The 12,305-nt window shown below is 48.0% G+C and overlaps 1 protein-coding gene across 1 annotated transcript; it reads right to left on the reverse strand.

Moving 5' to 3' along the window:
- Positions 1-418: 418 nt before the first annotated feature.
- SMAD7 (SMAD family member 7) lies at positions 419-11,900 on the reverse strand. Its single transcript, XM_050986733.1, has 2 exons — positions 11,772-11,900; positions 419-2,349 (listed from the first exon to the last, which is right to left on the reverse strand). The coding sequence occupies exons 1-2, from the start codon at positions 11,824-11,826 to the stop codon at positions 1,811-1,813; spliced, it is 594 nt and encodes a 197-aa protein (XP_050842690.1). The 5' UTR covers positions 11,827-11,900; the 3' UTR covers positions 419-1,810.
- Between the last annotated feature and the right edge of the window lie 405 nt (positions 11,901-12,305).

Genomic DNA, 12,305 nt, shown 5'->3' on the forward strand with positions numbered 1-12,305 from the left:
GCTGGCACAGGCTGCCTGTGTCCCAGCAGAGAGCACAAGGTTGGCCCAGCATTTCTGAGACAGGGACAGGAGCTGTGTCCCCAGCACTGGGGTTCCTTCAGGCTGAAATTAGGAGAAATAGGAACAACAGCTAAAACAACCCAGGGGGTTTGGGGCAGCCAGTCCCTCCAGCCTTGGGCTGACGGGGTGCATCCAAACTGGGCAGCCAAAAGCAGTGGGCACTGAACCAGGCCAGGGGAGCCCAAGGCTCAGGACCATCCCAGGCAGGTGTTACCCACCCCAGAGAGGCCCCACTCAGGGCTGGGGTGGGTGCTGTGGGTGCTCCCACCACTGACCCCAGGCAGCATCCACTCAGGGCAGCACCTCTCCAGCCTCCCTCTTCCACACCCCCAAAAAAGCCACTTGGCACAGTATGGGATCAAGTGTACATTTTTATTTTTTAATGGAACATAGACTCCTTTAGAAAAAGAAACATTCAGCTGGATGATAACACCCATAGAAAAAACACTAATCTTGTGTTCTCTTTTTTTTTTTTTTTTTAATTTGGCATTTGTTATCTGCATTTATATTAAAGCAAAGTGCATCTTTCTTACTTTTTTCTCGTTTATACACATTGCACAATACATAAATAATGATGCTTATAAAACGTCTTTATATTTACAAGTAATAATATATTTATATATAACATAAAATACATTTTTTTTTCTTTAATAAATCTCAGGGTTTTTTTAAGGAGTCCTTTCTTTTGTGTGGGTGTTTTTCGAAAGCACTACAATGCTAAAGTTCCAAGAAGAATGCTCTCTTGTTCAATTAAACCTTTATATTTAGAAAAATAGCTTATGTTAAGGTCTAAACATGCTCATTGAGCTAAGAACAGTGTAAAAGTATCATACTCGTGTATGAATTCAAGAAGAAATGAAAGCACAACTGCATTTCCAGATAAGATGGTACCTGGATAACCTGATCTAAGCAGGTTATGACACACCGACTGTTGTGAACACTTTTTCTCTTGTTTTTCCCACTTGTTTTTCTTTAGTTTTAATTTTTATTATTTATTTTCTTTTTAGGTCTAGAATTCTGTCACTTCTCATCTCAGCTCAAATGATCAAAGCACGGGCCATGCCCGGAGTCCCTTCCGCTGTTTTTCTCTCCTCTTACATCAATCCACGATCATAAAAAACATAGAAAAAGCAGTGGAACAACGAACACAGTGACAAGACATGAACCCAGCAACAAGAGAAACACGAAAGGTCGGTAGGAGACCTGTCTGGGAAGGTTTTGCACCATCCTTCGGCGGCAACGCGGGGTTAGCACTGCTGGGGAAGGGGTGTCGGTGTCACCGTCACTGGAAGGTGGTGCGTACAAAAACACAGTCATCTCCTTGTGCTGTCCAAGGGAAGGAGCTGTAACATAGAGCTAGTGGCTTTCAAATCCATCGATCCCCATTGGATAATCCTTTTTGAGAGGCGTGAAGTAATTATCTCATGTGATCTATCCCCACTGCACCCTTCTCTCGCCCTTCTGAGAGTTATTGGTCATTCACACTTTTAAAAAATAGATATATTTATCAAAATACCCCAAAGGCAAAAACAACAACAAAAAAAACCCAACAACAACAACAACAACAACAACAAAAATCATCTTTCATAAGCTATTTCTCAAAACGAAGAAGGGCGAACAAAAACAAAACTAAACAAAAAAACAACAACAACAACAACAACAACGAAAAAGTCTGCATGAAAAGCAAGCACTCAGAAGGAAGTAATAGCAGCAAAGTAGTATAGATGTCATGAGTTCACTCTGTCTCGAGTCATCGGTTGTTGAAAATAACTTCCAACCAGCAGGGGCAACTGCTGATGAACTGTCTGGTGTAGCACTGGCCCCAGCCTTTCACAAAGCTGATCTGCACGGTAAACCCTGTCCATGGCTGCTGCGTGAACTCGTGGTCGTTGGGTCTCTGCAAGGTGTACGCCTTCTCGTAGTCAAAAGCCTTGATGGAAAACCCTGGGAACACTTTGTGAACCAGCAACGTCCTGGAGTCGGGGTTGTCCAGTGTGGCCGACTTGATGAAGATGGGGTAACTGCTGCGGTTGTACACCCACACGCCGTCCACTTCCTTGGTGAGCTGGATGCCGTAGCCGATCTTGCTGCGCACCTTCTGCACCAGCTGGCTTTTGTTGTCTGAGTTGAGCTGTCCGAGGCAGAAACCATTCCCCTGAGGTAGATCATAGAAGATATCCAGGGAGGGCTCTTGGACAGAGTACAGCCGACCCACGCGTGTCTTCTCTTCCCAGTATGCCACCACACACCAGTGTGACCTATCCCCTGGCTCCTGAAGAACTTGAGAATCTGCAGGACAGCAGGGGGAAAAGAAAAAGGAGAGATTTAGCAACAAGGGAATCAACACCAACCAAAAGCCATGCAGAGCCGGCAGGACCTTGCCTGCCCACGTCTTCACCATCCTCTCCACACACACATATCAACGTCCCCAGTGCATCCACTACTTCCAACAAAACACTTCCAGGTTTGGAACTCAGAACTCAGAACTTGAAAACGCCACTCCTGTGTCCTTTCAGTGCCTAGCCCTGGCTGGATTTACAGGTCCTGAATGACACAGCCAGCGACAACAACACGGCCACCCTCACCCAAACCAACACCAGGACCTCCCCCAGTGCCAGCAGGAGAGGTGAGGTGCTTGTGCCACCAAACACCTGAACCCCCTGACTCTTACCTCCTGAACAATGGATTTACTTCCATCAATGACAATGTACTGTGCACAGACACTGAAAAAAAACGAGCTGCTGCTAAGAAAACCACCCTGAAAGCCATCCCATGGGACCAGAGGTGATGAGATATTGACTGTTCCGGTGTGTGGGGCTTTCCCCTGCTAGCAGAGCCTGGGTGATGGGCACTATGGGGACATAAGATGCCACCCTAACCTCTGGGAAACACCAAAAGACAGAGGGAACCAAAAAATCTCACACAGGTTAATGAAAATGGCATAAAAACTTCAAAAAAAAAAAAAAAAAAAAAAAAAAGCAGAAGTTCATTTGTGCAGCCCTTCTCTCAGCACCCTTTCCCACAATTACCCCATGCGGCATGGCAGTGATGCAGGAGGAAAAAGCAAGGCAGGAGGAGGGAAAAAATGTGAGAAAGCCCCTTTTCCTGATGGAGGATCCCAAGCAGCCTGGCGCTGCTCGCCGGGTAATTCCTTACAGCCTCAGTAGGCATGTTAAGACCTGGGAACTATTCATCTTTGTAATAGTATTTAAAAAAAAAAAAAAAATCAAGCTGGGAATGCAAGTTAGTGAGCACTACCAAAATAATCCCCTGAACTATGAGAGAAACCAGTGGAGCTGGGATGGTGGGTGACCCAGCAACCAAAAGCTCTTCCTGCAGACCCCCCCAAGCCCTCCCTCCCCAGGGCAACATGCTGGCTGCCTGCTCTCTCTATTTTTTCTCTCTATTGATAAACCCATTTTCCCAGTTTTCTTCCCATCTCGTTCAAGCCCTGCACTGTGCTTTTAAGAGAGGCGAGACAGAAAAAAAAAAAAAAAAAAAAAAAAGAAAAAAAGCCCAGCCACACACTTTTAATTTCCTCATTTCTATGCCAGCGAGGAAAATATTTCTCCAGTTGCTGGAGGCAGCTACTAAAAATGGGCCTGACAGTGGATGTCTCAAAATAGGGACCCTCATTCCCAGGTTAAACCAGGGATGGGGGTTCTGGTCATGCCGGGGTGGTGCCTGGGACAGCATCTGTCGAGGTGCACCCCAGTTTGTCCTTCCACTCCCTTTTTTGGTGCCTCACAAGACTCTCTTGTGGGTAATTTTATGTTCTGCTGAAACCTGGGGCTGAGGAGGGCCAGGGAGGCTGGTTTGGGTTACTTCCCCCCCACTAACACAGATGGGGTGCCATCCATGCAAAAGTGCATCCAGAGGGGCAAGAAACACCCCCAGGATGGAGTTTCCACCACCTGCCTGGGAGAGAGAAGAATCTGGGAGGGTTGCTTCTGGATCCAGGGGAAGGATGCTCCTCAATCCAAAGGGGGATCTCTGTTGACCACCCACTACCTCCCTCCTCACTGTCAGACTGCCAGTGATGCTCAGAGTCTTTTGGGTTTTGTTTTACAGCAGCTGGGGGAATTTTGGAGCCATCAGACCCCTGCTAAAATTCCTACAGGTTTTTATTGATTCGAACATTAAACCATTCCTTTTGGGAGGTGGCAGGGGGGAAAAAGGACTTTTTCACCTGGTATTTGCACTTGCATTAGTGAAGACCATGTAACAACTAGTTCACTGCTGCTTACAGAGAACTTTTTAATTGCTAGAGCATTTAGGTAAGATAAAAAAACACAAACCTACCAATAATTAAAAAAAAAAAAAAAAATAAAAAAAATAAAAAAAAATTAGAAATCTGCCTTGGCGATGAATGAACGGACCTTTATGGAGGGCTGGAAGTTCATGAATGAATCCCACTAGGTTTCTGAATGACATGGGGTGACCAGACCTCAAGGACAAATCTTAGGTAATCTGGGATGTTTGAGTTTTTTTAAGGAGCTGATGCCAGCACACAGTATAAATATGCCAGAGCCTCTTCCGTTTGCGGGCTTCAGCTGTTGACTGCATGTCTAGTCAAAAATCCATGAGAATATAAGGGCTCAGCTCGGATAAACAGGCTCAGGCCTCCCTGCCAGCCACCACCAAAGCTGCTTTTTTTTGCAGTTGTTGGGACCCCAGAGGAGCCCCCTTGCTCCCATGCGCCTCCCTGTTTCTGGCAACCACCAGGAAAAGGGGTGGGAAAAGCCAGTGGCATCACTCCGACAGGAGAGGAGGTGCAGGAGAGAAGGGAAAAAGTGACTCAAGAGATGCTTCCTACAGTGACAGACTTCTTTTTTTTTTTCCCTCAAAAAGGCTTTTTTTGGTGGCAATAGTCACGGATCTGTGCAAATGAAGCAAACAGAAGTATAATGCTCAAAAACACCCAGCTGGGTTCACCCCGCTCAACCTGGGGTCACGGCAGGCACCCACCATCCAACTCCCTTCTCCGCCTGCTGCAAACTCACTCCAAAGCCCAGATCCCAGGAAAACTCACAGCCACATCCTCCTCAACACGTCCTCGTGTGTGACAGCCCATAGGCAGCTGCAAACCCTTTGGGATGCCTGTTTTGAGTTAAAAGCATCGTTTTTACGAGCTCCTCGGTGCAAACACGTCCCCTTCTAAACGCCTGGAAAACTCCCAGCGAACCGGGAGCGTTCCCATGTCCCAGCAAACAATGATAATGTTTAATGCTATAAACATCTGCACTATTATTTCGTTATTAAGGATCCCTCCATTTGCAGCTATCACTGGGTTATTAGGATTTTCCATGGTTTCCATTACAGCCTGCCTTGGGGTTCCAGCAGGCTCCCCCCCGGCGCGTTGCGCAAGCTCATTGTGAAAAAAGAATAGTATAGAAACAACTGAAAATAAAGTGAGTCTGCCCTCAGGAATCTGGGGAATTGGCTGTATTGATCACTCACAGTCAGGTCTGCAGAGAGCAGCCGTTCTCATTAGCTCCTCACAGAGGGAAGGAGCCAAGGCAGTGCCCCAAAGCCCCTGGGGTGACATCTTTTGTGGTGTTAGTGCAGATGGTTCATCACCAGTGATGCCCCAGCGCAACCATATTGCACCATATCCCATTCCCAATGGAAAACTCTTTTTTTTTCCATACTTTTTACACCTTCCTGGATTTTCCTGAGGGGCTGCCCTAGTTTTGCCAATGCATCTATTGTCCTCCATAAAAGCATCATCCCAGCTAAGTCTCAACTCCCCAACCAGCACAAGAGGCTATGTGGTTCCCCACCACTTGCCTGGACCTCCAAAGCCATCAGTCCTGCCTGAACTCTCTCAATAAAAGCCCACAGTCAGATTTTCTCCACAATGGGGAGAAATTCTGTCTGTAGGCCCAGGGCAGGATCCTGCTCCTGCTGAAAATGCTTCATCCATGCAGAAATCCAGCAGGATACCGAAGCAATAACCCCCCAAAGAACTGACAGCTGCAGAAACAGCAGAGGGTAAATTAAAGGAAAAATCCACATTAAAGGATATACCCACTACAGTGGGTATGGGACATTCACACCACAGAAACACCCAAATTTGTCAAGCCCCACACTTGGCTCTTCCAAGCTATGGCAGAAGGAGCCACATCTCCCCTTGCTTGGAAGTGGTAGGAAATTTCTGGTGTGGCTTTTCTCTCCATCACGTGGTGAGTTTTAACTGGATGAAAGCATGTCATCCATACTTTTTCCTTCCAAGCTCCAGCAGTTTTATTAGGAGTTTGGGAGGAAGAAGTTCTCTATTTTTAAGTCACAGAGAGCTAAAGCATTTCAGAAAAATTGAATTTAAAAAATAATAATAACAAACTACAACAACACAGCTCCTGTCCTAGGGTTGTTTTAGATCTGTGTTGTCCTCCAGATCTCAGCCTTGTCCCAATGCCAGGCTCATGGATGCAAAGGGGAGTGAGGCTGGGGATCTTTGAGTTTTGTTTTGGTTTTTTTAGCTAAAGGTTTTCCCGTAGTCAACAAACCTTAAAAGAAAAGAGCAAGTTTAGCACACACTGAGCTATCTGACCCACCAGGATTGCTCCCAGCTGACCACATCAAGGGCTGTCAAAATTATCACCAGTAGCTGTGACAACAACTCAAAGCTGAAAAGAGGAAGAAAATGGCCTGACTGATGAGGATTTAAATATCTGTAATTGGATCTCTCATCAATGACATCAGGTTTAGAGGCAAATCAAACTATCCAAATGTAGAAGTATTCAGAACTATGTATGTACACTTTTTGTAATATATGCACAAATACTTTTATTTTTCCAAAAAGCAGTTTTGGCCCTGAGCACCTTCTCATGCTCTTCTAAAGTTCTCACCATCTCACTCCCTCCTCTCCCTCATTCTTGGGACTGGATTTTCCATCAAACATCAACCCTGGCACAATATTCACCATGGTAGCATTTACCCTGAACTGCTAATAAAAGTCCCTTCACTTTCAAAAGGGTTTTGGTTGGAAAGAACCTTAAAGATCCTTTTGTTTCACCCCCTGCCATGGGCAGGGACACCTTCCTCCATCCCAGGCTGCTCCAAGCCCTGTCCAGCCTGGCCTTGGACATTCCCAGGGATCCAGGGGCAGCCACAGCTGCTCTGGGCACCCTGGGCCAGGGCCTGCCCACCCTCCCAGCCAGCAATTCCTCATTCCCAAGATCCCATCTGTGCCTGCCCTCTGGCCCTGGGAAGCCATTCCCTGGCTGCTGTCCCTCCATGCCTTGTGCCCAGTGCCTGTGCAGCTCTCCTGGAGCCCCTGGAGGCCCTGGCAGGGGCTCTGAGGTGTCCCTGGAGCCTTCTCTTGTGCAGGGGAACAGCCCCAGCTGGGCCAGGCTGGCTCCAGAGCAGAGGGGCTCCAGCCCTGGCAGCATCTCCGTGCCCTCCTCTGCACTGGCTCCAGCAGCTCCAGGGTCCTTGTGCTGTTGGGAGTCTCAAAGACCTGGAGAGAATCCTGCCTGGCTTTCCAGGAGACAGCTTTCACTGGGAAAATGAGTGCCACGGGCACTGCAGAGGAACACACACAGCCCTTCCTCCTTTATCCACCAGCACACACGGAGGGCATTCGTGCTTAAAAAAAAAATTGGCTGGGCTGGTGTCAGCACAACGTGTCTGGCTGGGGCCAGGGCTGAGACCAAGCTCAGCACGTCTCACGCCCGATAATCTCCCCTGGCTGACCTTAAGTGGCATTTGTGTGTCTGGGACAGCACCATGACCCTCATCTTCTCCTACTCTTAGACGTGCAAGAGATGGAGACACAAAACCCAGACGTTTCCAAGGGGTTGTAAATGCTCTTCTGGAGGGTCCTCAGGGCTTCTCCTGTTGCAGTTTTGCCCCTCCTCTTAGTGGCAAGTGCTGATTTTCTAGGATCTCAGGAAAAACAACCCCCTGACCCTTCCTTGAGAAGTGAAAGGCATTTCATCAAGGTAAGGAGCACACGGAGTATAGTGTGCTCACCTAAGCAAAGAAAAATGGGCACCCAAAAGGGTAATCCCATTCCTTTCTAGTCTCTCAAGTGATTTACAGCGTGGAAGAGCAGAACAAAACAAAAAAAAAAACCAAAAACAAAAAACAAAAACAACAACAACAACAAAAACAAAAACAAAAAAAAAATAAAAAACAACCGAAAACAAAACAAAAAAAAACCCCAAAACCACCAAAAACATAAACAAACAAATGAACAAAACAATGAAAAATACCTAAAAGCCATATTTCCAGGTACATTCAGCAAAAGCAAAGGAAAAAAACTTCCAAATTAAAGGATAAATCCACATTAAAGGATGTATTCTGCTGCAGAAAAGGGGCTTTGTGCCTTTAACAAAGTTTGTGGGCAGCATAGAGACTCCACCCATAGCAGTGTTTGCCCCAAACCTTTTGTACCTCCCAGCACACAAGGGCCAGACAGCTTCCCCTCTGCCAGGAGCCCCTGCTTTTGATGGCTGGGACCTTCCTGAAAGCCTAATTCCAAGCATGGTCCTGTGCTAAGCTCCCGTTGCTCTCAGGAGAAGTGAACCCCCACATCCTGCGGGGATGGCAGCGCCCTGGGGGCCCTTGGGGTCCCTCCACCTCCCCAGCAGAAGAGCCCCAAGAGCTGAGACAGTCCATCACATCAACACCTACTTAGGGAGCCTTTAATCTGCGGATTATTGACATGATAGACCATAACATCTCTTCAGGAGCCATTACAGCCCATCGTGTCAGTAGGTACTTATGCAGTCCTTAATCCCTGGATTGACAGGCTAGACCATAAATTTGTGTCTGTGTCTAATTAGACGGCTCTTATTGCTCAGCATATAGGGTAGTCATGCAGGCTAAAGAGCCTTAAGATTACTTTTTTAATTTATTAGCAAGTTGTCCAATCAATCACTCAAATGGCTCCTTGTTCCTGGCAAAATCAGTCAACCTTGCATGAAAATAAATGTTAAGTTTCACCGCAAGGTTTCAATTTGCTGATGTTTACTAAGATTGAGTCTGATGAGGTCAAGCAGGATAAAATATGGCAGAAGCCATCAGGGGAAGGAGTCTCATATTTCCCCATTTTTCTTGGGCTTTGGTTCAGGTTTGTATTAACTGTGACCTGAAAGTTTGGGAGGGCCTTACTCAGACCCCAGGTGACCCAACCAAAATCTGCCATCACCTTGCCCACAGCTGGGAACCCCCCCTTGAGAAATCAGGACACAGATGAGGTCAGGTGAGAAGGTGGGTAGGGTTGATTCACCCCTGAGGACATCCCCTCAGTTCCCACCCCAGCTTGGTGGTGCCCTGAGTCAGCCTTCCCCCAGCCTGGAACCCAGCCCTGACCTTTCTGAGGGTTAATTCAGCAAGAACATAGAAGTAGATACACGCAGGACAGAAAGACGGAAACACATGAAAGAAGAGAAGGAGAGAAGCCCGCAGGAATGAATATGACGTCAGGCCAGAGAGTAGATCGCTCGCCGGACGAACGCACGGACAGGAATCCTGAGAGGACGCGTCCCGCGCTCCCTCACGTACCGCTACACATCGCACTCCGATCGCATCGATCAATATCAGACCGCGCAGCAAGCATCGCACTCGCGATACGCGCTCTCCCGTCTCGCCCTCGTACTCGCATCCCTCCGCGCTCCCTGCTCTCCCTGCTAAAGCCCTCTCTCCCTCCCTACCTACCTGCCGATACCGAAAGAACGTACAGACCAGAAAGAAAGTAGCACGAACCAATGACGACTCACGACAGCAACGCAAGAAGAAAGAAAGAATCCCTGCAAAAGTAAGCCCTGCCGGCCTGTTGTTGCAGGACTTATCAGGTGGCTCAGAAGCAACACCACTATGGCAGATGACAAGGCTGGACCAGGAGTAATGTCCAAAAATATTAAAAAATATATTAAAAATTATGGGGTGATGCATGTCCCCTGCATTTACAGGACGGCAGAGAAAGAACCTGAGTGAAACTGCTGAGTTCATGGAGTCCACCAAACCAGAAATTTGATTCATAAACATCCTATTAGTCACTGCTACTGTCTAATTACGGTGATTAATCAATTACCACGGCTAAAAACGACTCTAGAAGAGAAGAACCCTTTTCTTGTGACCATTCTCCTTAAAAGCCAAGCAAGGCTGGAGCTACAAGGTGGTGGGGCGGGGGGTGGGGGAAATATGCAGGCACACACCAAAAATGCCTGTCTGCCTGTCTCCAGTGGTTAGAGGAGCCAGCTGACTCCAGTTTCCTCCGTACCAGGCTTCAGGCCTCATCAGCCATGCAAATTATAGAGTACTGTGCTGTCTGAAGGCCGAATTTCGACTCAGCTCAGAGAAAAGCCTTAGAGGAAGGGTGGGGATGAAGAAGCCAGCCAAATCCATTCATAATATTTACAGTAAATGGGCCTCTTTGCTGTTGTTTAGTATACAGTCAGCCTAATTATTTTTGAAGTTTTAATTTAAAGAACCTTCTTTATCTGCCTCTCCTTCTGCACCCCTCAAAGGTGTGGGAAAACTTTTCCCTTGTTTCAAAAAAGCAGTAGGACGGGAATCCCTTCCCCAAGCTCCAACTCAACAGTTGGGTGGGACAAAGGGACGCTGCGAGAGCTCAGACCCTTCCAGGGCAGCCCTGCCAACAAAATCCATGGGGTTTTTGAGATTCCCAGGCCATCCTAAGAGTCTCAGAGGCGTATAGATCCATGTGGAATCCCCCCCAGAAATCCTGGTTTTGCTGCATGTGTTGCTGTTCTGTGCTGGCGGGGGCTTGCTGGCTCAGGAGGTGGTGCAGGTGCTCCACTGCCCTGTGCACTCTCCAACCTTCTCCCCTTCCTTGAGGCAACCCGAAATAATCTCACTTTTGTAACAAATCAGCCAAGAGACCTGTCTGGAAAACACAACTCATGAGATGCTGCCCTGAGAGCTCCGGGTGACTCAGGGCTGGTACCAGCCCCAGCTCCCAGAGAGGAGCAGCCACCTCCATGCTTCAGCCTCAGCTACCAGGACACACCTCTTCCCCACCCAAACCCAACCCAGATCTTCGCCAGAAACCTTCTGAGAAAGAGAAACCAGCACACAAAGGGCTCCTGACTTACTGCAATGCAAATCAGACCTGAGGATGAGCTTGCCAAGAATCTCTCTCCCGGCCCTGGCTGTGCTGGAGGCTCCCGTGGCAGCATCCCTCTCCCTTCTGGGATAAATCACACCGCAGATGCTGGAGCCACCAGAGGCCACTGGGCCGTGCCAGCCATGGGTAACAGCCCCCCTCAATGCAGTCACACAGCTGGGGGTTAGAGGATGACCTTAAAAAGCTTTTGCAATGAAAAATAAAGCTTCACTGTTGCAAGGCAGAAAAGGTCATCCAGCGCCCAGGGATGCCCTGGGGAGGGCAGGGATGCAGCCCCCAGGAAAGCTGCAGCTCTCCACCGACAACATGCAGCCATGTGGGTTACACGTTAAAAACCTTGTTAAGGCCTTAATAAAAACTGAAGTAGAGCAGTCTAGGATTTCCAAATGGATACCTAATACACAGATGTGTGTTAGGATTTCCCCCCCCAACTGCATTACGCACACACACACACACACACACATATACAACAAAGCATCACTGCTGCTCAATACTGACAAAAAAACCAACCCTCTCCCTGCAGCACACTGACCCAGAATTCTCCCCTAAAAACTGAAAACAGACATAAAATATATGTTTTCTCCCCACACCACAAAAAAATAAAAAAGCTCACTTCTCCCAGCAACTTTTCCCAGAGCAGCATCTCCCTCACAGGGATGTAAACCCATGGAAAAAGCAGAGTAGGAACAAAAGTCCTTTTCACGTTCGTCGTGCCCCGCTCCGTAACAATTATGAAAACTGTTTAGCCGGGCTGGCATTTGGAGCATTTACTGCATTCCTGCCAATAAATTCCAGTCCCGGATCCGATGGAAAAGGCTCCCTCCCTCCCCTTTCCCCTCCCTCCCTTGCCTTCATTCCTCCTGGCTTTCTTTACAACCTAATACCCTGTCGACGCGGGGCCAGGGCCTACTTAGGGGGAAAAAAAAACACCCAGCGCCAGACTGGAGACAGCAGGCAGACTGAAAAAGTTAATCATTACTTCTGTCTGCCTTCATAATCTAATCACGCCTATTCCTAAGAGCAGGCGGCGGAGCACGCCGTACATGGAATATGTACATCCCAGGGTCACCGCCCAGGGACGGATGGACAGACAGACACACGGACAGCTCCAGCCCCGGCCCAGGCAGGGGGCAATCACGGGATGGAC

The sequence above is a fragment of the Serinus canaria genome, chromosome Z, assembly GCF_022539315.1.
Source record: "Serinus canaria isolate serCan28SL12 chromosome Z, serCan2020, whole genome shotgun sequence".
Classification (NCBI taxonomy): Eukaryota; Metazoa; Chordata; class Aves; order Passeriformes; family Fringillidae; genus Serinus; species Serinus canaria.